Source organism: Eucalyptus grandis, chromosome 11 (genome assembly GCF_016545825.1).
Source record: "Eucalyptus grandis isolate ANBG69807.140 chromosome 11, ASM1654582v1, whole genome shotgun sequence".
NCBI lineage: Eukaryota > Viridiplantae > Streptophyta > Magnoliopsida > Myrtales > Myrtaceae > Eucalyptus > Eucalyptus grandis.
The window spans coordinates 16,322,178-16,348,284 of NC_052622.1; the positions used below are offsets into that span (position 1 = coordinate 16,322,178).

General features: G+C 40.5%; 2 protein-coding genes across 5 annotated transcripts; both read right to left on the reverse strand.

Annotated features, from left to right (window-relative positions):
* Window positions 1-2,109: 2,109 nt before the first annotated feature.
* On the reverse strand, window positions 2,110-6,202 carry LOC104425091 (alanine--glyoxylate aminotransferase 2 homolog 3, mitochondrial). Its single transcript, XM_010037680.3, has 9 exons — window positions 5,675-6,202; window positions 5,198-5,428; window positions 4,818-4,988; window positions 3,886-4,029; window positions 3,547-3,726; window positions 3,045-3,270; window positions 2,668-2,781; window positions 2,487-2,573; window positions 2,110-2,377 (listed from the first exon to the last, which is right to left on the reverse strand). Exons 1-9 carry the CDS (start codon window positions 5,942-5,944, stop codon window positions 2,334-2,336), a joined length of 1,467 nt encoding a protein of 488 aa, XP_010035982.2. The 5' UTR covers window positions 5,945-6,202; the 3' UTR covers window positions 2,110-2,333.
* A 9,370-nt stretch (window positions 6,203-15,572) lies between these two features.
* Window positions 15,573-18,631, reverse strand: LOC104427325 (alpha-ketoglutarate-dependent dioxygenase AlkB). Of its 4 annotated transcripts, none has more exons than XM_039304650.1 (4): window positions 18,200-18,631; window positions 17,046-17,707; window positions 16,372-16,708; window positions 15,573-15,931 (listed from the first exon to the last, which is right to left on the reverse strand). In XM_039304650.1, the coding sequence occupies exons 1-3, from the start codon at window positions 18,281-18,283 to the stop codon at window positions 16,612-16,614; spliced, it is 843 nt and encodes a 280-aa protein (XP_039160584.1). In that variant the 5' UTR covers window positions 18,284-18,631; the 3' UTR covers window positions 15,573-15,931; window positions 16,372-16,611. The 4 variants fall into 4 exon arrangements, with proteins under 4 accessions (XP_039160584.1, XP_039160583.1, XP_018720383.2 ...); XM_039304649.1 differs by having other exon boundaries at window positions 18,185-18,631; XM_018864838.2 differs by having other exon boundaries at window positions 18,181-18,631.
* Window positions 18,632-26,107: the final 7,476 nt, after the last annotated feature.

Sequence of the window (26,107 nt, forward strand, 5' to 3'; positions counted from 1 at the left end):
CAACTAACACTCATGTTGATGATTTTTGTAATTTTTACAAATATTTTTCCTTTTTTTTAATATCCCTCTATTGACCACTAGTGAGGGTGAGGTTTGTTAGTGGGTGATCCTTGCTTGTGGATTGACCTTCCCTGGCCATTGCCGAGACTCGGTGACCAAAGGAGTGAAACGGGTGAAAAATAAAGAAGAAAGAAAGAAAAAGGGAAAAAAATTTCATAAAATTTTACAAAAATTGTCCATGTTAGTTTAAGTTGTACCACATTAAACAACCAGTTTCTACGTCAGTGAATTCTGATAAAATCAGCAAATCGTTATAAGATTTATGATTAAATTAATCAAATTAGATAATATAGGATTGAATCGATTATTGTGCTACAAATTTAGGACTTCTTTGGATAATTTTGCCGAATGTAGGCCAATATGATTAGCTTTAACATATACTTCCAAGGACAAAGCAAAGCCATACAGGAGGTGACGTAGCTGTCGTGACCTCATTCCCTTCGATCATCTAGCCATTACAAAGTTAAAGACCCCGAATTATTGACCACTTTGTTTGCTTTTCATGATTTGTCCTTTATGTTCAGCCATGTCCAAGGGGGCCGCACATCGTTGCACATTGTCTCATCCCATGTCCACTGCTCGTGGTTGGTCACTCCCAAAAGAGGTGGAGACGCATTTTTAACTTTTCAGATTTGACAAGTATGCAAACCATTGTTTTAATTTAATTAAAACTAGCGGGCAAAAGAGATAAAAACACATGTAACATCTAAGTGGGGAGAGAAATGTTCTTTCCTGTTTTTTCTTTATGTGAATTCGCTTTAATGAAATAAAGGTTACTCGGGTTTTAGCTTTTTCCTTTATCTCTTTTGATTTTATTGGATTGATCGTCGGTCTAACCATTAGAGAAGATTTGAAGATTCTCCGTATCTCCGTTCATAAATTATGTATCTTGTGCATATTCTTGTTTTGTCCTCATTGATATTGTAACGACATAGTGCCTTAAATAATTTCTCAACTCTCCTACAAAAGATTGGAAAAAATAAAGATTCCATTGAAGAATGAAGTTTTATCAAGAAACTAGTATCCGTATCCGTGGGTTGCGGGGGTTCTGGTTACAACTTTAATGGTCAAAAGTATTTTCATATGTAATGTCATTTGGATAAGCAAATTAAGGAATTATATAGCTAGATATTTTTTATAAGATATGCAATTATCCTGAGGCATATTCTTGAGCAGAAGGGCACAGTTCACATCAAGACATAATTTAAGATCAGGCAGCTTTTGAAAAATCAGACACATCAAAGGTTACTCATCCATACTTCATGGGGAAGTTCCATATGTCAACATCAACAACTTGTGATATAATCATGAGAATCAACAAAAATCTTTCTTCCACAAGAAAGTGACTCTTGAGATTTCAAAGAGATAATTCGGCCATATATATTGAAAAACTTGTAATGTTCCATGAGCAAATAATCATTTTGAGCAACATCAGCTTATCCAGAAAAGAAGGAACATGTCAATCTAGATGCATCAGCTGTATTGCCTTAAAGAACAAATCTCATCTCGCCCCTCCACGATTTCTGGCCCCATTTTGCGATGGGCCCTTGGGCGCTCTGTTTCAAGCATTTTTCTGTTACCAAATACAAGCTCGAGTTCGAGTCCTAGCTGATCGGTCACTTTTCTTCGATATGAAGGGCCTGGTGAATCAAGCACGTATTCCCTTTCCCTCCAGAGTATTACAGATTAATCGAAAATCAAGTGATGAGTTTCTCGCTCGAATTCGGACACTCATTGCGAAAGCAAGCTTTTTAATTTCTGCAGGTTTCCACGAACCTTTGGAAAATATTTTGCATACGCGACAGAATCAGTTGAATATCATCTTTGGTGTCAAACTGCATCCAACGAGTATTTTGCCAGAGGAAAGAAATGCTTAAAAGAGGCAACAAGTTGTTGACCCCAACCGCGACTTTTTAGTAGACAACACTGGGCAAAACTAGATTGCAAAGTCTGAAAAGGTTCTCTAGGGTTCTTTCGAAACAAACATCAACACAAAACAGATTGTATCCATACTGCGTCCACCTCAACATGCCAAAACGAACAGGAAGGAAGAAAAGAAACAACATCGGAGCTTATTTTTTTTTATTGGTTCAGAGAGACAACGAGTTGTTGACTCACCACTGGATGGGCCAGCTGCCAGTCGAATGTGCAGACCCTATGTATGATAACAACAGGAATAACCAGAAGCATGCATACCAATATACAGCAGTAGAAAGATCAATCCGTGACAGATTACGCAGATGCTTATGTAAAGATTTACATTTTCAGGCACTTTACATCTTTGACAGCGTATGATCCATCGCGTCCACCAGGAAATCTGCACATGAAAATGAAAATTACTCGTTAGAGGGTCATCAAACAATATATCTTATTTACAAAGTCCCCTTGGATTCCAACAATGGGAAAACAAAAACATAAAAGCATACCTGCATCTTCTTTGGTGATGCACAGCGGTGGCGTGATTCGGAACACATTTCCGTAGTACCCTCCTTTGCCGATCAGTACACCCATCTCTGTAAGAATTTTGCAGGATTTATAAGATGGTAAATCAAGTTTCCATTACAATCGACTAAGTAAATAAGATGGAGGAAGGAAGGAAATACACACCTTTCATTTGGTCCATCACATGTAGAGTTTCAGCACTTGCGGGAGTTTTCAACTTGCGATCAGAAACAAGTTCGACTCCAAGCATCAGCCCCTGACCCCTCACATCCCCAATAACTACATCGGCAGAAGAGCGTGATCAATCAACTATAGTCAAGAACATTCATAATGGCTGAAATCCTGATTACAGAGTTGATATCGTAGACAGATTGACACGATATCACATAAACATATTTACTGTATATGTTTAGTTGAATATAGTCAGCTAACCACAGGCAACGAACAACACCGAGGCACAAGGGCATGCGCATCATGATATGCAAAATCTACCATGTCGAACATGAAGAGCATCTAAAACTGATTCAAGGAAGAAGGTTTACTTTCGTATTTGTCCATGAGCGATGTCAGTCTGTTTTTCAGATGGGACCCCACAACATGGGCGTTCTCCTGAAGTTTATCTTTCTCGATCACATTCAACACAGCTAGCCCGGCAGCAGTGCAGACCGGGTTGCCACCAAAGGTATTGAAATAATTGCGACGGGTCAGCACCTCGGCAATTTTGGGAGTAGTCACCACCGCTCCGAGAGGAATACCATTTCCAATGGCCTAAGTAAATAAGAATGAACAGTTAAAGCTAATCATGACCAAGATTTGAGACTGAGATAAGACACGGACATGGGACCGGATATGCCTACATGAAGCTGAATTACAGGTGCTCAAAGCATACATAACCACAGGGGATAAAAGAAAATAGAACTTTCAGTTTTGTTATTTTGCCAAGCAATCCCAAGATAGCAAATTGAGGACCAATTTGAAGCGCAGAAACTGTAATATCGGCCAATAAAAAAATTGTGCAGAGCAAAGAGCAGAAGTGATAAACACCTTTGCCATTGTGACAATGTCTGGCACAACCCCCTGGGATTCAAAACTCCAAAAGTGACTCCCGGTGCGAGCGAATCCAGCTTGAACTTCATCAGCAATACAAAGGCCACCAGCTTTCCTGATGCTGCTATATGCAGCGGGCAAGTAACCTGGGGCCAATTCAATAATGCCTCCCACGCCCTGCGATTTCAATTAGCAAGTTAACTGAAGCAATGATTTTTCACCACGTTGATCCAGATATTTGTTTATGACAAATCAATTGATATAGATAGGTAATGCACTATAGACGTGTGAATGTATTGGGTTAACATTAAGCAAAGACCATGGGAAATGACTTACCTGTATAGATTCAGACATGAAACCAGCCACATTGCCACAAGTGCCAAAATTGATGAGGTCTTGGACATCTTTGGCATACTTCTCTCCATCTGAACCGAAAACACCTCTGTAGGGGTCTGGGTTTAAGGCGTGATGAATTCCACTCTGTCAACAGGACATGATTCAAGAAGCCAGTTCATTGGTCGATTCAATACACATGAACCAGCGTACTACAATTTTTACATCCATACATTTAAGGTATGCAAACAACAAGCTAATGGCCATCATTATTTCGTCTCATTTCAGAATTGCAGCAATGACAACATTCGTAACCGAGAGTTCGACATCCCTTTCAGTAGACTTACAGCTAGAAAAAAAATGATAACTGAAAAGAGACAGAGAGAGGGAATTGTCTAAGTTTTCACTAGCAATTGCAATCCACCATCAACGGATTCAACAACGAACATACACAGAAAACAATCAATAGGATAAGATCTTGCATGAAAAACCAAGAGAGAAACCCGAAAAGCCCTAGAGATTCAATGCATGCTTCTGGTAAAACTGAACTGTAAATGCGAGTTAGAGGATGCGGAAAGAATCCTTAGAACAATCTTCAGTTTTCTTTCTTTCTTTTCTTGACAAAGCACAAGCAGGGTTAGGTGGAATTGCGCTATCCAATGCAAATGGGTATCAAAAGGTTGCACCACCACATCACCCCAAGTCAAAATCATGACCACAAATATCTGCACTGACTTTTGGGTCCACACTCGTAGTGCGAATCGAATCAGAGCATGAGATACACCAAACCCAAACCGGAGATGAACAAAAAGCAAACCCTTTTTCCTCCTTCTTATCCTCGTAACTATAGAGAGTATAGCCCGACCACCATGTGCATGTGTCATTATCGTCATCACAATCTACTAAGGCGTATGTACGTATGTACGTATGTTTACCTGTATGACGTTAAACTTCCAGCTGCTCGAGGCCGTGGCGCCCATGGTCCCGGCAGCGTTCCCGTGGTACGCATTCCTCAGCGATATTATGTCGTGGCTACCGGTGTACAGCCTCGCTATCATCATCGCCAGCTCGTTCGCCTCCGTCCCCGAGTTCGTGAAAAACACCACCTACAAACGCCGCACGGCCAAGGAAAGGACAAAACTCAACAATTATTCAAAACGTTCAATCGTGCTGAGAGAATCCCGATCTTCGATTTGCGCAGAACTAAATAAAATCGAAGTGGGGTTGGCGGGAACATGTTGGCGATCAATTAAAATTGATATCTTTGGGCAGCGTTCGCATAAAAAAGTTTTAAGGATTGTCGTGCTCTCATTACGTTGAGGTCACCGGGGAGCTTGGAGGCGAGGGCCTCGGCGAAGTTGGCGATGGCGGGGTTCAGATAGAGGATGGTGGAGTGCTGGATGCGGCGGGTCTGGTCGACGATGGCGGCGACCACGTCCGGGTGGCAGTGCCCGCAGGACACGGTGGCAATCCCGCCGAACCCATCCAGGTACCTCCTGCCGGTATCGTCGAACAGGTACTGCATCTTCCCTTCCACCACGTTCAGCTGCGCGGAAAGAAAGAAAGAAAGAAATCGCCACCCATCAGGAATCGACCGATCGGACCCCAAGAAAACACGAATCCACGTAAAAAGAACGAGTTTTTCGCAAGACCCGTTTCCGATGAATGCCGAAGCAATCTCGGGTCAATTTTATTTTCATCAATCGATGATAACGAGACGAAAAGACAGGATTTTGACGGGAAAGGGACAGAACGACACCACAGAGAGACAGAGAGAGGAGAGGGGACCGACGGGTTTTTGGTAAAAGCAGTGCATGGAGGGGCTGAGGTACTGCTGGCGCTTGGCGAGGATCTCGGCCGCGGAGGGGCCGGAGTAGGGCGGAGGGGAGTAGTCGAAGGGGGGCATTCTGGGCAGATCACTCTCCCGCTCCACCTTCTGGGCGGCCTCAGAGGAGGAGACGAAGCGGGGGCGTTGGTGGTGGCGGGACGAGGAGGAGGAGGAGGAGGAGCAAGATCCCGATAATGCCCTTCGGGTGGTCCTGGCGATCCCTCTCTGCATCATCTTTCTCCTTTTTCTTTTTCGCTTTTCCCTTTCTGCCTTCGGGCGGAGATCTTCCTTTCCTTCCCCTGGAACAGAAAGAAAACGCTCTGTTTCTCCCTGCCTTTCTCCCTCTCTCTCTCTCTCTCTCTCTCTATCTCTCTCTATAGCGTCGCAGGAGGGAGAGATGGACTCCGAGAATGCAGGGGGGATGGGGGGTATGTATGGGGCTCGCGTGGATCCAAGCGCAGAGACGGAGAGAGAGAGAGTGCTGATCTGGAGATCAGAGGTGGAAGGAGGACGGTTTATATAGAGAGAGAGAGAGAAGATCCGCCTCGTGCACCAGTGACGTCTTTCGATTGCCTTGCCACGTGAAAGGACAACGACACAAATGGTCTAATTTTGAGGCTCTTGAATTCTATGAAAATACTCAATACCACCTTTTCATTAATTCAAAATTAGAGCCGACATCTAATATTTTCACGTGATCTAAGAACTATATTGAATGTGTACCAAAAGTTCATAAACTAATTTTGCACGTTCGGCTAAAGTTCAAAAATGGCGTTGAACAGACTAAAAGTTCAAAAATCACAATGAATCATATATGTCATTTCCCTTAAATGGTATTGCCAAATAAATTCTTAGGTATGCTTTTAAAATTCTTGATGGAATTGCCACAATTAACAAGATTTGACTTGCCTTATTCTAAACACAATGGTAAAATTTTCTAAAAGTCATAAATTTATTGAATGAATATCAAATCAGTTCTGTATCTTTCATTTTGATCAATTTAGTAATAAATTTTTTGATTATTTGTCCGTGTGATTCTTTCGGCTAATTTTAATAAAAAATTGCAGTTACAAATTTCTTATTTATAAATTTTCTGATTTTTTTTTCCTCCTTTACTCTATTTCCCTTCACTCCCAGCGACCTCCGCCGGCTGCAAGGGCCGTCATCATCAGCGAGGGTCTGCTTTTTTATAATGAATTTTTTTCTTTTTTTAATAGCCAAAACGACAGAGAAGGCCAATCATCCTCGACTCCTCCCTCGGTTGCCTTTTTTTTACTGACCAAAAAAAAAAAGGAACTATGTTAACTCGCTGCAACTCAAATCCTAAGGTCTAAGGTTGGTGTGTTTACACCACAGCATTTCTCAAATGTGTCAGTCACGCTATGATTTTATACGATGGACGATGGATACGAATGGGCTGGGGGTCGAGTTTTCAAGATGTGTCATATTGTCACGCTATAACTTTACACGATGGATACGAATGAGACGGAGGTTGTTTCAAATGTGTCACATTGTCATATTGTGACTTTACACAATGAATACAAATGGGACGAGGCAAATTTGTCACATTGTCACATGGTGACTTTACACGATAAAAACGGATAAGACAGGGATTGAATGCAGGGGACTATCTTACATCGTATTAAATTATTTAACAACGAAATGCCTAAAAGAACATAACCAAAAAATAATCATAATAATGTCACCAATTTCTTTGCTTGCTTCTCTGTTTACATTTTCAATCTCGATAAACTAAGCTGATTAATCAGCATGATAACAGCAAGCGTATGCATAAGGGATGTGCATCTGGACACCGTGCGTTTACTTTAACAACGAATGCTATCAAGCTACAAAAAGATGATATATAGTAAGATCGGACCTTCCTGCTTCGGTTCTAATAATATAAGGCGAAGCTTTCGAGAAGAAAAGAGCATCACTGGTGTGACATCTATACCTCATCTCAATCAAGCTAGTATCTATCATAATATGTAGCCTAAAATTTGACATTTGCTAGCATTATGGCCCTTCCTTCAACTTGTGATTTATTTTATTACCATTTTTTATTTTGCAAATTAGGCTATACATCCAAAGAGAGGGTGGATATTAGTCAAGTTCTTCCAAACTGAAAACGCCTACGAGTCCATTGAAGAAGCAAAGAGGGAATTGACTTCGTGATGCGCTTGGTCACTTAGAAATAAAATGACAAGCGGTTGGCGTCCCTTGGATTGATTGCATTTCAGGGAATCTTTGTACTTTGAATTAATGTTTTTTACTAAAGGATGATCCGACCGAGCTATTACTTATATGATAAAGAATTCTGAGAATTGGGAAGTTGCTCAATTGGGTTTTGGTGGTCGGACTTTGGATGAGGAAGGAGGATAGGACAATAAAATCTTTAGGGTCTTTCTCCTTACAAGGATGAATTTTGAGGACGGAGTTTGACGCGTGTTAACAAGATCCCGCATCACTCTGCTCTAATTTGTTGGGCCGATAAGTAAGTCTCGCACAGTCTTTATACGATCGCAAAACATTGTCAAATCGTGAGGGCACGAGTGTTCCTGCGACTAGGTTAGAAGATATCGTGACGTAAATGACTCATAGCGAGGCTCCTTTCCGTCCCTAGTATCGGGTGCAGACGTAGGGGTTATAAAATATCTCTCTCACTGGCAATTACCGTGCACACATGTTATCCAAACCCTAGAAGTGAAGCGATCTGGTGGTGGGCTTCGCTTGAATCTCACACGTTATCTACTTGAGGCACACGAATCCATCAACAATCCCTACGCCGACCAAGGCGTTCAGCCGGGTTGGGGGGAAGAGAGGCTTAGGGACCAGTCCGGATTGTAACCTCACAAACTAGAAATGGGAGCGAGAAGGGGTGTGGCTACCTAAAAACCCATCACAAATCCATCGGGAAAAGACCTAAATTAGCCTAATCAACTCGGGAAACAACCCCTAACACGCGTGACTCATTTAAAGACGTAATGAATAATCATACGCAATATCGAGGATGCGAAATACTTGTCGTGGCCATTCAAGTATGGATGAGGGGGTTTAGGTTTCGTTGTACCCCTGGCAAATGGAAATCGTAAAGCCTTTGGAGTGTTTTGCGCCCGGGATCACAGGCCGGCCTTGAAAACCCAGAACCCGAGCAGATAGAAAACCTTGATTGTCTCCGACCGGTTACCTTGCTTAACCCATGACTCCAAAGCGGACCCGTGGACTCGTGGGTCACCTTTTTCTCGTGGAGGGAAAAATGAAAAAAAAGGCAGGTTCAGGTGGCTGATGTTTGGGATGATGTTGATGATATTTCAGTGAAGGGAGATGCGAGTAGCACTCGTGTTTCGCATTTAATTCATGTCAAAGTCTATGTCAAAGTCTATGCTTTCTCCGTCTTCTGGACCACACGCTATAAAAAAGCTGGTGGGATTCTCTCATCTCTCTTAGTGCGGGAGTCGCTTTACATCCCGCAACTCTCATTGAGTTTGGCCCTTTATCGACATGCCAAAAGCAAATCACCATATTAATATCATAGAACACATATCATGCCATTAACTTTGGCCAAGCCAACCCCCCCGGTTGGAATAATCGGTTGTAGTCTCGCTTAGCAACTGAAGATTGCCGGTTCGAATTCTACCTATCACATCCAAACTTCTTTAGATTAGGGTCACTTGTACATGTGAATAATTTGAGCAAGTTCAAAAGACTCGTAGAAAGTGATGTGAATCTCTAGATAACCGAATTTCCTAGGCTTATATCCCAGTTAAAAAAGAAGAAGCTTTGACCAAGTACTATCGCAGCAATTAATGATTTTTTTTTGGTTTATGGCAATAGCACCTAATGATTCAAGAGAGATAAATCTATTTGCTTCAGTGCGTGCTCCCTTTTAGATGTACTTGAAAAAACCAAGGTCGGTGTTTGTGCAATTGTTCTGTTTCCTTCCCCACTTTTTCGTTTTTATATTTTACACAACTTGCATGATCTATCGTTGCCCAACTCGCATCCATCGCTATCAACCTGACTAGTCATAGTTCGAGGAGCAAACTTGGCACCTCGAGGTTGAGGGGATTGTCCTTTTAATTCCACGCACATCTAGTGTTTACAAGAAAGCATCGGTGGTGGTGGTAGTGGTAGACCATTTTTATCACAAGAATGCATATCTTCATTATATAAAAAGCTCCATTTGCCCATGAAATAGTCCTTAAATACAGCCAAGTAAAACACGGACTGTTCCTAAAGGACATAACATAATATTATCTGCCCTTTGTGATGGACTGTTCCTAAAGATACATAGACGGATAGACTATAATTTAGTAATTAACGCATGTCAGATAATTAGTGAGATATACTCATCATTTCATATAGTTGGTATGATTGTATTATAAAAGCGACAACATGGCATAGAGGAAAATCATTTTACGATTAGTCGTGTCAAGTGTCGGATGATACAACTTGTCCTCCACCATCTAGTGGATGACATTAGCCTCCCCATAGTATGGCACATCTAAGGGAGTTCGGTTCAGTTAATTTCAGATTGTGCGCGCCACATCAAAAAGTTTCATGAAAGCGTATAATATTTATTACCACCCATCTTAGCATCGCATGATCTATTACGAAATAATCTATCCACTTAGATCTTGGCTAACATATAATGAAGTTTGGTTTGGCTAAGTTTAGCTTCTGTATCTTCACTTCTGATGTTTGTAGAAACATAAATATTTCATGCAAGCCAACATTGATAAGAGTCTTCAAAACTTGCATTGCATCCGCCAACATGGATGAGTCTTGGGACTTCATGAATTAACAATTCAGAAGCCCTAATGTCAACCAAGTAAAAATCAACATAACCCGATAATGGCGTTTGAAACTACCATAAGGTGAGCTCGATCATTTCAATAATCATCTCTCTGATTGGACTAGAAGCATTAACTAATTGCAAGGACGTGGCTCATTCTTTAATCCTTAATCTCGATGTACCTAGCTGAAATTTCCGGTCCGATGAGACCCTAAAGATGCATCTACCCATTCTTTAGAACGAGAGAGAGAGCTACTTTGTAAATGAGGACAAGGCGACAATGTAATCGGACTAAGCTTCAGTGGGGTCCAACTTAACTTTAGAAGTGGTGTCTTCTCCGGGAGAGTTCCCCGCAAACCTTCCTTTTCAATCAGCAAGCAAAGCTCATAATGAAGTATTTATTTAAGGTGTGGCTGAGGTTAGGAGAGTAGATGGCAATAATACAACCTCGGTTGTCCAATAGAGTTATCTCGTGTTGTCATTAATTTCATAGTCCACTAAAGAACAAAGGGAAGTGCATTGTACAATGCAAAAATCTCTTGATAAAAGGACGAAAATGGTTCAAACTTCGACATCGTGTGTTGATTAGAGGTCACTCCATTGTGTTGTGTTTGCTGCGTAGGATTTCCACGTCTTGTTTCCCTTTACATGATGGGGTTTTCTATGATAGGGGGCATTCTCTTTTGGGAGACTCCAAGCCTAAACAACTGATTGCTTTTGTTGGCTTCATTGCAATATATAAATAAATGAAAATCTACTTGGTTTTGGTTGCCCAAACCTTGGAGCCCTCAAAAGATAGGAAAATTACTATTTGCAGGTTCGGTTTGGACCTAAAATTTGCCGACTTGTCTTTCTTCCATAAGCTCAACTCGCCCTTTATCCTTCTCTCGCTCTATTGCCGACTTGTCTTTCTTCCATGAGCTCAACTCGACCTTTATCCTTCTCTCGCTCTATGTTAATATTCACTCACAAAAAGAAAGGTGTAACATGCTGATATGCAATCGGTCCTATTGATTGGAGGTTCGGAGTCACATGGTCTCGGTTGACACAAACAAGAATACTCAATTTTTGGTTATTATTGACAAATATTAGATTTAGTCAATGAGAGGAGAGTTTGGTCAACGATAAACAAAACAATCGATAGCTTGAAGGGAATTGACAAGTTGCTAAGGAAGTTATCAACAACATCCTAAAAATTATTGACGAGAGCCTTCATCAAGACTTGAGAAGTTAATCGGCAAAATCATCGACATCAAGCAATTGACATAAAAATATAACCGCAGGATGGTGATGTCTATTGGCACTAATCTAGGATTTTATAATTTCTTGTATATTGGTATCACCAGATAATAGGAGATTATGTAACTTATTGTAACAATCGATACAATTGGCAAGTTATTTCTTTATCCAAATTCAATAACCGTTTGTATATAAAGTTGATAGAGGGTTATGTATACCTGAAGTGTGTTTAATGTACAACTCCTAATTAATCAAAGAACGCAACAAGTTTATCTTTTATCTTTATTTTCCTGCATTTTATATGGCCAAACATGATTATTACCAGTTTTCATACATTTAAATTCTTTGTTACTTAGGGTGCGTTTGGTAACATTTCAGTTTAAAAATTGTTTCTGGGAATAGAAATAGAAAAAATATTTATACTTCAGGAAACAATTTTTGAACCAAAAAACGTGTTTGGTAAATCTGTTCCAAAAATATAAAAAGAATAGAAACACATTTGGTAAATTTGTATAATTTTTTTATTTCTTTTAATTTTTAAATATTTTTATTTTATTTTTTCTATTTTCTTTCTTATTTTTCTTATTTATTTTTCCTTTTTTTCTTTTTTCTTCTTTTGGCTAGTCGCGCCTCGACCATGGTCGGCAACCGGTCGACGAGGCTAGCGGCCTTGCCTTGCGAGAGCTCGCCGTCGAGCCTCGCCGTCTCGCAAGGCTCGGCTCCCGCCTTGGCCGGGTGAGCTCGATCTCGCCTAGATCCGGAGGCCGAGCCGCCCAACAGCCGGCGAGGCCAAGCCTCGCCGAGGCCGGCGACGCTCGGCCTCGCCGGGGGCTGGCGACGCTCCGGCGAGGTCGCCGGCCCTCGACGGTCGGTCGCCGGCCATGGCCGAGGCCAGCGACCGGCCAAAGAAAAAAGAAAGAAAAAAGAAGAAGAAAAGAAGAAGAAAAAAGAGAGAAGAAAATGGAAGTGAGAGAAAATGTGTTCTAAATTTTGTTCCAAAACAAGAAATAACTTTTTTTGTTTCTTGTTTCCGTTCCACATGTGTTTTTAACAAAAAAAATAATTTTGGAACAAAAACGCAAACAAACGCATTTCTTTTTTTTTTTTTTTTTGTTTCCAAAAACAAAAATACAAAAATTTGTGTTCCTGGGAATAGAAACACATTTTAACAAACAGCCCCTTATTTTCTTGACCAAAATGTAATAAAGGACCATTGGTGGTCTTTGTCGATTCTCATCAATTTATTTATGAGAAGAATTGAACTTCTCTTATCGAGACAAATTTCAGAGAAATGGTATCGCATAAATGGGGTGCGTAAAATTTGGGTTTTATGATTTTGGAGTTTCTTTGAAGGACCGAACTTCTCTCATTTCAAGATAATTCCTTCAGAGCGTTCCACGATTATAATTCTTCACCTGAAAAAAGAAAAAAGCCACCATTGAATAAAAAAAATCTTCATAAGGACATGCATAACAACTAACAATTAAACTATCATATTAGGAATAGTCATCCTTCAATCAATTATCATAAATCATCTCATGATATGCTACTCCCAATTGGGTCCGCTTTTGGCCTGTTTCCTATCGGTGGTCCATTTTGTTGATTTACAAGATATTCAATATAGAATATAAAAACACATATAATCCCTTAAAAAGCAAAAAGCTAAGATGTTGCCTAGGCGTGGGTTTCCATTGTTTGAGCGTGCTTGGACCCGATTGTTAGGGTAAAACAACCTGGCTCTATCCCACCTTAGTGGCGTGACAAGTGAGCCATTTCCTTACTCAAATGCCTAGGTGTTTCGTCCTAGGAATATGCCATTCGGAGGACAAGATCGTCCCTCGTGCTTTGCAACAGAAACGTTTGCTGCAAGTCGAAAGCAAGAACCACCTAAAAGATCACTTTGAAAAGCTGACAGATCACTTTTAATCGAATGAACTCCCAGTCTCCCACCCAAGAACGCACAACCCCTTTCTTTAATGGAGATCGATGGCGATGCAGTCCCGGTAGTGAACACCAGCCGATAATGATCTGATGGACGCTTGACAAACCGATAATGCACGTTAAATGGCCACGAGAGGTCCCACTCACCTACCCGAACGATGACAGCTGAAGCTAGAAGACGAATTTGTCTGCATAATTTGGGGGAGACAGCGTGAGAGAGGGAATCTTATCTTTGCTTTGCCCGCTTGCTGCGATGATGCATGGAGTACGTGGCGCAACTTATCCTGCTGATTCTGGTCACATGCTGAAGAGAAACATCACCAAAGAGAAATGAACACCCAAAAAGAACTATGATAATGAAGCATTGCTATCTGATAAAGATTTATGTAGCACCTAGTTCTGTAGCTTGGACTTTGCGCAGATATGTATTGATCGACGTACTTCGACATGGGTTTATACTCTTTTTCGTTGTTAGTATCGATAATTTTTTTTTGTTATACAGTCTGGTTATCCATTTAGTGTAGAAAATACCCAGTAGACGTATTTGTTGAATCGGATGTTCAAAATGCGACCGAAAGTATAGACCTAAAGTTTTGCTAACATAGACCTACTAGGAAAGAATAGATTTTGGTACTCGTGTAATGGAAAATTTTTAAAACAAAGAGTTTGAATACTACAAGTTTCGTCATATTCAAATTTGGCTGTTGATTTTGATTTACATAATTGGATAATTGTCAAATAATAAACTAACAAACCTAAGCTAGTGAACTTATCTCTCATCTGATTCGTTCTCAAATATGTCTCGATTCTAAATTAAGTGGATTCTCGAAAAAAATTATTTCAATAAATGTATTTTCTTCTTTGTCTACTTTATTAGTCAAATTCATTTGAAAGACCTTCCTTTTAAATTTAATAAGTAATAGGGTTAATACCCTGAAAAACCCCAAACTTGTGATAATTTACCCCAAACTATTTTTTTACCATGAAAAACCCCAAATTTATCCCGACAAATTTATCGACTATAAAAAACCCTAAACGATACATTTATGACAAATTTACCCCAAACTAATTTATTTGAGTGCAAAAAAACCCTAAAATAATAAAATTCTGACAAATATACCCTATGCTAAATTGGATTAATACCACAAAAAAATCACAAAAATTGTAAACGGTGACAAACGGAGCATAAAATCCTAAATTGGTATACCGGTCAACTGTCACATGTCATTTAACTTAATAATTTAAGAATAAAATTTAACGAAAACTAACAGAGGGTAAATTTGTCACAAGTATACCAGTTTGGGGTAAATTTGTTAAAAGTATACCCATTTGGGGTTTTTTGTGGTAAAAAAAATAGTTTGGGTTGAATTTGTCACAAGTGTATAAGTTTGGGGTTTTTCAGGGTATTAACCCTAAGTAATAAGATGTCTGAGACTAACAAATCAGTAGCTAATTGATTGGATATGGACATTGCGACACAATTACGCAACGTGATTTGCCATGCGACGATCACAGAAGTAAAGTGCCACACGAGTAGTATATTAAAAATTCTCTTAATTGCAACTTTACTTATAGAATATAATAGATTCCCTTGCACTGATACTGAATGACCAATTAAACAATGCAGTTGGGCAGCACGGGCGATCCTACTCACCCCATTATAGAATATTGATCATAAATAGAGTCGTGAGACTTTCCAAAACGATGGTTGCGTTAGAAACTTTCCCAGTGATTTAATAAACCAATTTGTTGCCATACTACGAATTAAATCATAAGTTGATTTATGTTGCGCTGCACATTTTTGGTTTTTAATGAGGTTGATTGCTTCGTTGAGAATATTTTACAAAGAACAATAAAAAAAATGGTAATAATCAAGGACAATCAGCATAGCGAATCACGACATTTACATATACATCAGCGCTTGCACTTCAATACATTTTTAACCAGATAGCAGACATGTCCACCAAAACTCAGAACTGTCGAAAGGCTAGGTTAAGGCGTCCGGGGCGTAGCCCGGCCTCATCGAGCAATGCCTTGGGAGCGGAGTTAGGGATGACAGGCGATATGCCATGAAACACCATTCTCGACACGCCACCGAATGTCACCACATCACCCGATTGCAGCACGACCCTCTCTGCCCTGTCCACATCCCTGTGATCTCCAAACAAAAACTCGGCTGAATCGCCGATGGAAAATGAGACCACGGGTAATCCCTTTCGCAGACTCTCCCGGCTCTCGTCGCGATCCTGCCACATAGAAGAGTGACTGATCTGGTGAGAATTTTCCCAAACAACCTCTGCATCAAATGAAATAACTAAAGACGAAACACATGAAATAAGTTCTGTTTTGCTCCTTAATCCAAAACAATAAGTGTAGCAAAAGAAAGAAAATTCAGCAGCAACTGCAGGAAGTTCTCAAACAGAACCATGCACGAGAACAATGATTTCTGTACTGAGTATAGGACTTCAAGACCAAACTGACTTCAGGATTCACAAGTTTTCGTGCCATTTGACATACGCAATTTACCAAAAAATGAATACGAGAAATGCAGATTGAATAAGAGAATTGAAATGCTGGAAGAAGACAAACGCTGAGGAAACTATTCAAATCACCAACTGGTCTAAGATCCGAAAAATCAAAATCACTTATATAGAAGAGCAAAGGATATAGTTACTTCGTCACAGACCTGGTGAAGCCCAAGTCGCCCACTGGTAGTGTAGAAATTGATGATGCATATGTTTGGAGACATTGTTGGGAGATCGTTACTGAGATTACTTCTTCTGTCACACTTCTTCACAAGGTCTTGTGCATCCCCCATTGCCCTTTTGACTGCTAGAATAAACTCATTAGGAATATGTGCAACCATCAACTCATCTCTGTCGCTCATACTTTCTTGTGTTTGGATCCCAGTCGAGACCAAGACACATCATCTGCAAACGGAGCTTTGCTCCATCCTGGTAGACCGGTTGGTAAAACTCCCCTGGACCAATACCAATCTCTCTCCACTTTCTTGTAATTTCATTCTGCAATATTTTGTTATGTGTACCATAAGATAGAATGAAATGGGATAAAACTGCTACTGCGAGATAAAAAGCTAAGACCCAGCAGTCTATGTCAAGATATTTGAGATATTAAACATGAAAAATAACATGATAAAAATGTGAAGAAAGTACAAGCAGGGTTCGAGATTACGATGATGAATATCCTTTGTAATCATGGACAATGTCAACTACTTAATATCTATCAACGACATTCCATACTTTGAAACAATGAGTATCAAAATGAAAATGTTCCGTTGGCGGAATGTTTCACCCAGGAATTAAACTAAAGCAAAATAAAATAAAAGTTTTTGTACTGAACGAGTGTGAAATTATCTGTTCTCTGAGGGTGATGTAGTTCTTCAGCAGAACCATTCCAGGCCTTAACAGTCGGTTTTCCTGTTCCACCAATTGTACTGCTTCATAAGTTTGTTCACAATCCTCTATGTGGTCAAAAGTTTCTGCAAAGTCCAATTGTCTCCTTCGAGGAAGACAAATATCAAACGGTTTCCTCTTATTCACAAAATGGGAAGCACTTAAGCTCGTAGTATCCTTCAAACCAGTAGAAGTATGCAGCTTCTCAACTTGAATTGAACCATCAGACCTAGGCGTCTCTTGATTCCTTAGGTCTACTTGAGTTTTCTTCTTGATGAAGTTGACTACACCATCACTTCTCCTATGAGTATCGGAGTCATATGAAGCCAACTCTTTCTTGCGGACAACTTCTGGTGCAGCCCTTACCTCACAATGCTCTGGTGATCCCTGGCTATCTGCACCCATGTCCCTCTCTTGTGCAGCTCTTCTTTTCCCAGGACTCTCATTGCAGTTGAATGATGAAGTGAAGAATAATGGATTATTTGGGGTTGCCTCAAGATCAACAGGAACATCACCGAACATCATTATCCGTGAATTCCGCCCCCCATTTTGCGTATCACTGCCCGCAGGCGCAGAAGAAAGTCCAGAAGAACCTCCATCATCCCCAACCTGTTAATGAAGTTAGCAAAGAACACCATGATAAGTCTGAATAGTCAAAAAGACACTTGCTGCACCGATACTGTCGGTCTGAACTTGAATTGAAACTACCGATGGTCGAGAAGACAGACTCCCTCCCAAAGATCTGAAAGCATACAGTAAATAGCAATTCACAACATGTTCTGCTCCATATAATTCTGCAACACAAGAAGAAGGTTCTGTACTATACTTAGACAGAGGTGGATGGTAATTCCCTCACCAGTCAACACTTCAAATCAAGAAACAAGAAAGACAGGACAATGCACCGCAAGTTCACGACCTAATACTACCTCGGAACTTCAGTAGCATAATTCAGCATCACAAAAAAGTCCGAACAACCCTTTCACGAAAAACTTCCATCGAACCCACGTCAGCTAATTCCACATTCAAGAACCGCTCGCGATAGAAAAGAACAAGGACGAATTTTCACGAGAAAGAGAATCTACCCACAGGGTCAGGACGTATCCCAGAACCGCCGCGAGAATTCGGGTCCTTCCTTCGCCAAGACCACTCACCGCCATCGCCGACACTCATCTTCATCTCCCCCATCGAGCAAAAGAAAGAGAACTCCAATTCGGCGGGAAACCGGCCCTGCCACTCGCGAATGGTATGGATTGGCGCGAACTAGACGGCGCATCGCGTGAGGTAAAGCGACGGAACCGCGATGGTGTGCATATACCGGGGGGGGGGGACGCGTGAACTCGAGCGCCGACATGGGATGCGGCGTTTTGTGCGGCTGATGAGGAGAGGAGACGAATCGAAAGCGGGGTGGATCGAAGAGGCGGTTCTTGATTTTCGGCGTTGATGTGGCGGCGGTGGCGGTGGCGGTCGATGGGACCGACGAGGTTGGGCTGAACAGGCAGGGAAGACTTCCGCCGCTAGAGCGGGAACTAAAACTTATCGTAAATCTCAAATTTGTGTCGCCTCAACAAAAAATTTTAGGACTTAAATCACAATTTAATTTTGCTACGGGTTTCAATTTTTCGAAGGAAAACTTGATGCAATTGATCTCTAAATTGTGATCTAATGATATTGTTGTTTATGAGTTTTTGATTTGTTAATTACTGTTCATAAATTCTGATCTAAGGTGGTCCATAAACTTTTAAATATTTTCATATAATTTATGAACTTAATGAATATTTACTATTGAGAATATTAAATAAATTAAAAGTCTAGGTACAAAGTTGCACATTGAATCAAAATTTTGAAACTACATTGCACAGATGACATTGTATAGTTGATCGAAATTTATAAATCATTTATACTATTATCCTTCTTTTTTAAATAAATGCTCCTGGTGGGCTTCTACCTTCATAGTTTCATACAAAGTGGACTTTAGTGTAAAGCGAAGGATGCAACGTATAATTTCTCCCTCGGGAAACACCAGTCATTCATGATTATCGAGGATGCAACGTTTCGATGGGGGCGTAGGGGTAATTGTCGCCTTTTGTCTTTCAACTTCATCGGTATCGTTAATGTACGAGGTTTATATCATAGTAAAATGCAAATATCATCATAATGCAATGAGGGTTTTCACCTAAAAAGCTATAGCAACCCACAAGTGGAAACATGGGCAATGGCCTTAGTGCTTAAAGCTTATGCATGGTGTGAAAACCTTTTTTTTTTTTTGGAGTGGACTCACAGGAAAGGCCCAAATGGTCCATGTCTGAGTTGTCTCCATCTCTTTTGCACAACTATCCCTTGCTTCGCAACACTCATGCGTTTCTGTAATTTGAAGGATCCAGATCTTCTTTTGACCCAAATTTGCTGATTCCAAGCTTTGATGGACTTTATGTACCAATCTATTGTTGAATTAGCTTTGTCATTTGGTCAAATCCCCAACAATAGCATAGATTTCGGTCCATCATAGGGAGAAATTTTCGTATTGTTTTGAAGGGCCTTTTGGAGCTAAGTGTTTATGGGCTTTGAAGCAACTAGGGATTAAATTTTTCATGCACCATATTTTCCCTTGGGCTTCCATCCCAATGAGCCAACGTGGAGGATTTGGACACGCCGACGGTAGTCGGTCCTGGTGCGAAACTCCTATAATAATGCCCAAGAGGGATCATCGACCCCGGTTGCTCTTCCTACCCTTTTTACTAATAAAAGAGTCTACATAACTACGTTCGGTGAGGAATAGAAAGAGAAAGCCAGTGCCATTAGCATAGAAAGACCAAGAAAGCTCGATCGAGACTAATCGATTGTCAATTGATATCGGAAATCGCGACTTCACATCCATTCATCTTTTATTTGGTGTAAGACTTGATTAAATTCAAATTCATTTCCCAATTAAAATACCAGATTTAATCAATCAACGACGGAATGTTTTCTCCTTCAGGAGCATACCTTTTTTTAATTCTTTCTTTTTTATTATGAAGATCAATATGAGTATTACTTGAATTGTTATTGGACTTGAACTAAAAACAAAATTATGGGATATTCAAGAAAAATATTTTAAAAAAAAGGGGAAGAAATTAGTTATGGAGGAGGGGTGATGTGAGCTGTCCGCCAGGCCCAGGTGAACGTGTCCTTATGTGGATGTTATGTTTTAGGAGAGAGGGATTCTTTACGCCGAAGCAATCATGCGATTTGTCCGTTTCCCATTCAATTGGAATTCCTTTTGTTGCTATTCCACACGTGAGGGGTAACGGGACAAGGACACTTGTACAATAAAGGGGAATCAACATGTTTCTCACTTTGTCCATCCTCATCTCCATCTTTCTAGGGCCTGTGTACCTTTAGGAATCGAACAGAAAGTAAACGCAATCGAGGTGACACTGTCTTTGCTTCTGTAGCTGGAGCTTTTAGCCCGTGAACTCTAAACGTCACGGCTCAACATCGTACAAGGAATCGAAAGGGGGTCAACACGATCGATTTCGGAACTGATGGAACACGGTTGTATCTCACTCGGTTCAACGGCGATACGCTCTCGTCTCAGTGCTATCAAGAAAAGGCCGGCACGTTACTTTTCAAAGTTCCCCGCTACAACCTCCGAGGCTGCTTTCACATGTGACATAACTGTGTTCAAATGAGTCAAAGCTCGAACGTGCGCGATGGATGAAGGTGACATGCATGATCGAGATGAGACAAGCAGGTGGATGGGTGAGTACTAGCTACCAAGTATTTCCTTCTTTTCAGGCAACTTGATTTCTGCCTTTCTTTTCTCCTTGCTTGATTTTGATGTTCCAAATCGGACAGGTGTGCAGGTAAACCCTGTTCTCACAAAGCAATTCCATGGTTGGTCCTCGAATACTTTTGCAATCCCTCGACAAATTGTTACTTAGGATTTGACTGAGTCGGATCACGAATCACTAGACTGCAGGCACTTATTAAGAAGCTCCTAGTATATCACGTTTCGTACTAATATTACTAGACATTGCATTTGGCTGTGGCGGAATATAACAACCCTTCTTGGGGGACTAGAGAAGTCCTTACAAATCTCTGCAATACGAAAACAAGTGTTTGTTTTCTTGTCGAAAATTAATTTATTCATTTGCTAAGGAAAGACGAAGAGGCCCACGAACGGGGCTGCTATATATAGTAGATTCAAAGGGCTTGCGGGAGAGGGGACACCAATTTCGTGAAATAATTTTCTTCCTTTGGGTTTTTGCAATCCAGTCTACAAACATGTTAGCCTCTCTAAAGTAACAAAGTAGATGAATGCCTAAAATTAGAGTAACAAATCACTGCATTTGGCGATGAGCACACGCACTTACCAAGGAAACCGATTGGTGTTCTGCAAAGTACTGATCAACTCGAGGCTACTTGACTCGAGTAAGAGGGGTTCGTGTTTTCTGGAGACGAAGTTCTTTAGGGTTTCAAGGAGCTCTAGGGCTTCTGCTTGTGCGGCGGAGGAGACCAGTACTGACCGTGCAACTCTGTCGATGAGGGTCCTTGAAGAATTACGACAGATACACGAGAGATAGCACGAGAATAAACTGTCTTAACTAGAGAACGAGCTATTTAACAGGCGACATGATCTTTCTCGGAGTTGTGACCTTTGATCTAGGGTGATCCAAATGTCAAAGATTTCTTCTAGGCCGGCAGTGGAAGTAAATGGCGTGCAAATCGAAAGGCTTACGAGCCAGATGTATAGTACGTACATGGTCTGTGCAACTTTGGCTTCTCAAAGGGTATGTGCAATTCAAGTTTGCTCCTTGCTTTGCGGCGTTTTCTTGGTTGTGGGTGAATTGAAGTCATGGTCACTGCTACAACGTAAGAACAGGAAAGTCAAAAGAAGTCGAAATCCGCCCAAGTAGATCTCTGCAAAGAATTTGATAACAGTGGTGTAGCTCTCATGAGAATGTTGAGGCCGTGTTTTCAGAGCGCAATTGGCAAATGTCTTATTCTACTATATATCCGTCTCACGGCGAGCTGTGTCACTCGGTCAATGAGGTTTTCTTGTGCAAATTCCAAGTGCAATGTCAACAGCCGAGATGAAACTTTGTCGACGCTCTATCCATCAAAGTGACATCCTCTCTGGAGGTTAGAATGGTAGCTGAAGCCAGTGATCTTCAGATTTATTTTAAGCATAGAAAGAAATGGATATCTAAACTAATATTGAACGTAGCAAAGAGGAACACGAAAGACATCTAGAATGTGAGATTTTCATCATAGCATATACTACTAATGGTAACCTTACTTTTGCATCACTGAGGATGTGATGTGATTGCGACCATGACGGATTCCAATGAAAGTGCATGCATATTAAGGTAAGAGCTAATGGAAAGGTTTTCTTCGGGCTGATTTGATTATGACTCGAGATTATACTCGATTTGATTTGGAACCGACTTGAGTAGGACTTCAAGGATCCAGGACAAGTGACAAGGTGAATACAAAGAAATTGTTGGAACTGTGCAATAGAAGAGAAAGTTATAGTCTGAATTCATTAGTATTTTCAGTTGAATTCTTTTTTACTCAAAACCCGAAACTAATGAAGTATGAATCAACTATGATATATTAATTGTTCATCATTACACCAATTCTCCATCTCCATTGTGAGACTTTTTTTTTTACACAACTTATACGTGTATCTCAACAATTAATACAATTACCCTTTCACATCACAAATTTCAAATTGAATTTCACTTTGTTGTGTGTTAGGACCACAACAATAACGATGCCTCACTTGTACCCCTGGGATCTGATACTATTCGTTGGGAGATCGCCAAAAAGAAACTTGAGTCGAAGCCTGTTGATGTATTCAATTGAATTCATCTTCATGTAAAATATGTTTACTACTACACACTACACCAATTCTTTGATATGAGAGATTGTTTTTAACATAACTTCCTCACATGTGCATCTCAACGGGAACCCCTACCCCATCCCACAACGTCCCTCGAAAAACTAAAATTGAAGACTTAATGAAACTCAATTGTTAACGTATTTCATATATTCTTATATCCTTTAACCATCACTTGCACTAATTCTCTCTTTCTGGTGATAAATGAGCTTAGCGTTTTAGTAATTTAATTTTTAAATTGCTCAAGAATTGATATAATCAAATGATTTGCTTACATACCTTGAGAAAAATGATGCATCTATTCTACTACGAGCTTACACAAGTTCAATATAATCAAGAGTATATTGTGCACAACATGGTGCCTACAACTTTAGAAGAAGATGGATTAATCTCACGATTTTTGTGTTCATTACTTATGTAAATCCGCGTATATTTTTTTATCTGTGTTGTTTTTTTTGTAGATAACACTTCATCGATAATTCCTATATTTTTTGTCGGATTTGAGTTTACATCTTATCTTTTAAATTACCAAATTTGATTCTTATTATTATAATGCATTAAGGTATGATTGTCCCTTGAGTGATAATCCCGAATTCCCTCTTATTTGGGTAGTTGAATTCGATGGACTGACTTCCTAACTTCAAATGATCCTTATCTTCAATTGATAATGACAAGAATACTAAGGAAGCGAAAAATATATATAGGCTTGCGGTAGAAAGATGTGGAAATATATTCTCATCAATGATAGAATCGAGGTGGCCTCATATATTATAATATATAGAATATAATATATCAGATAATATATATGACGCGTGCTTTCCAGCTTTGTCTTCATCGGAGCCAAATTCGAGGGATTTGAAATCTCCATGAAACATGACGATAAACCAATAATAACTTTTGTAGTGACTTAATCATTGTACTTGTTCCCAAATAGGCAAGGCAAAAAGCCATCCAAATTTGTTTCTCTTCCACAAAAAAAATGTAAACAGACGTGATTAAGGCGGTGATGCCTCACGAGTGACTAGCACTAATCGAAGATAAATGCACAAGTCCACGATACAGCAAAACCGAAGGACTTACCGCGGTATGCACGAGAGAGGGAGAAACCCTAAGAAGATGAAACGCGAAAGAAACACGAGAGAACAAGGATGGAAGGCCTTGTACGTATGTTGAATTGTACATATGGAGAATTGGTTTCTTGCAATGATTAGGGCAACGCACGTGAATATGTGGGATCGTGGCGGGGGCCTTTCATGTTCTCTTGTTTCTTGTTCTTTCGGTTCCTGAAAATATAAAGAACAAGTCGATTGCGGCATCAGTTTTTATGTTCGAGTATCGCGCATGCCGTAATAATGGCTCTGGGTTAATCTAGTCAAAGAAGGGGAAGAGAGACAGAACTGAATTAGAGAATCCCAAGCATATTTTCGAGACACGAAATTTCAACCGTCCAATAACTCGTTTGATCTCTCGGAGTTGCGTGATTTTGTGAGTTTTGCTTTTAGCATAGGTCGCAGATCGGACATAGTTCTACGAATCCATGGAAAAGTGTGTTTAATATGTGGAAGTAAGAGCACCAGAGTCATATTGCCCTTGGCTCTGAATCTCACCGTCTTTCGGTCCATTCCCTTCTTTCTCGTCAATGACAACACAACGCATCATGCGTAGTCTCGACTTGAGGTAATCAACGGTTGGAATGAGCTAAATACTACATTCTTGCAAAGCTCATTATATGTCGAAACATAAGTAGATGGTTAGGATCAAAAGACGTCATGGTGCCCAAATGCGATAGCGAACACACGACTCCATCCGTATGAAGTCGAAGTAGGGAACGAGCAAGTGAAAATAAATTGAGCGCAAACTCGGGCTTTTCAATCTGTGGGACGAAACGACGGGCGAGCTACCGAGGACGAGCTCATCGTGACGAGAATCGCATGGTCCCCTGAAGTGACGTTAAGCCGAATCCAGTTTCGTTTCACTCGTAGGGTGCGTTGGCCATTGCCCTCTTGTCGCTCTCATCTCTTCTGTAGGGGTGTGTGTGGATGTGCGGGTACGACGCGGTTTGAGATGGAATAATGTGCTCGTGAGAGGTAGGGCAATAGGAGGTAAGGAGGAAGGGACACATCGATGCCAGAGAAAGAGAAGCCTCCAAAAATTATTCCTCGGTTCGTGTTTTGCCTTTCCATTAACACTTTCTCACGGGATTATTCTCTCTCTCTCTCTCCCCCCCACGCACCAAAGACACCCACAAGAACAGACCTGTCTCGGCAATGTTTTTACTTTCCACAATTGTAGTGTAATTGCCCGAGCTTAGGGCACCGTGCCACTGAGATATGATTATAACCGCTGACTAATTGTTACCTAAGAGGTTATTAAGGAATTCTAACCGAATGATGTGGCGACCCATTTGGCGTAATGCCTTGTCATCAGTTATGGGACAATAAGTAGTAATAATGATACATTGAAACAAAGGAAAGAAAATATAAAATTGGGCAAGATTAAAAAAGAGTTTTTTTTTTTGGCACGCTAAAAAAAAAATTAAGAATTATCCTAATGATTGCCCTTTTCACATGAGAAATGAGAGGTAGGGAGTTTGATTTCCCACATTCTCAGAAAGAGCTTGGGGGTGAGGACATTTAATTTTAGGTGTGGAGTTTGACTCCTATGCTCTACAAAGAGGTAATGGTGGTGGCATTAGTGGCGATAGCTCTTGCTAGCTAAAGAAGGAGCCATCAACCATGCAGACAGAGGAGAGATTGAGGCTTAGGGTTTTAAGTGAAATATATGCAATAATCAGATTAGAAGTATGCATTCAAGAGTGCTCTCGCAAAGATGGGATTGAGGCAATGGAGGCACAGCCCCATCTTGGCAGGTGCCAAGTACCCGCCAAGGTGAAAAAAGGATGCCCATTGTATCCAGACACCGCAAACATGAATAATAGGTCAAAAGCCGGTCAGAGTTAATGGGCGACGAGGAAGTCCTTAGATAATCATTATAAGATAGTATCAATTCAAAGCTAAGAAGCTGGCAATGACACCCCCTCCCAAAAAAGAAGAAGAAGCAGCCAAGAAGCTGGCCAGTTGTGGTTGTAGAAAGTATGATGGGGTATGCATTAAAATAATATGTAGTTT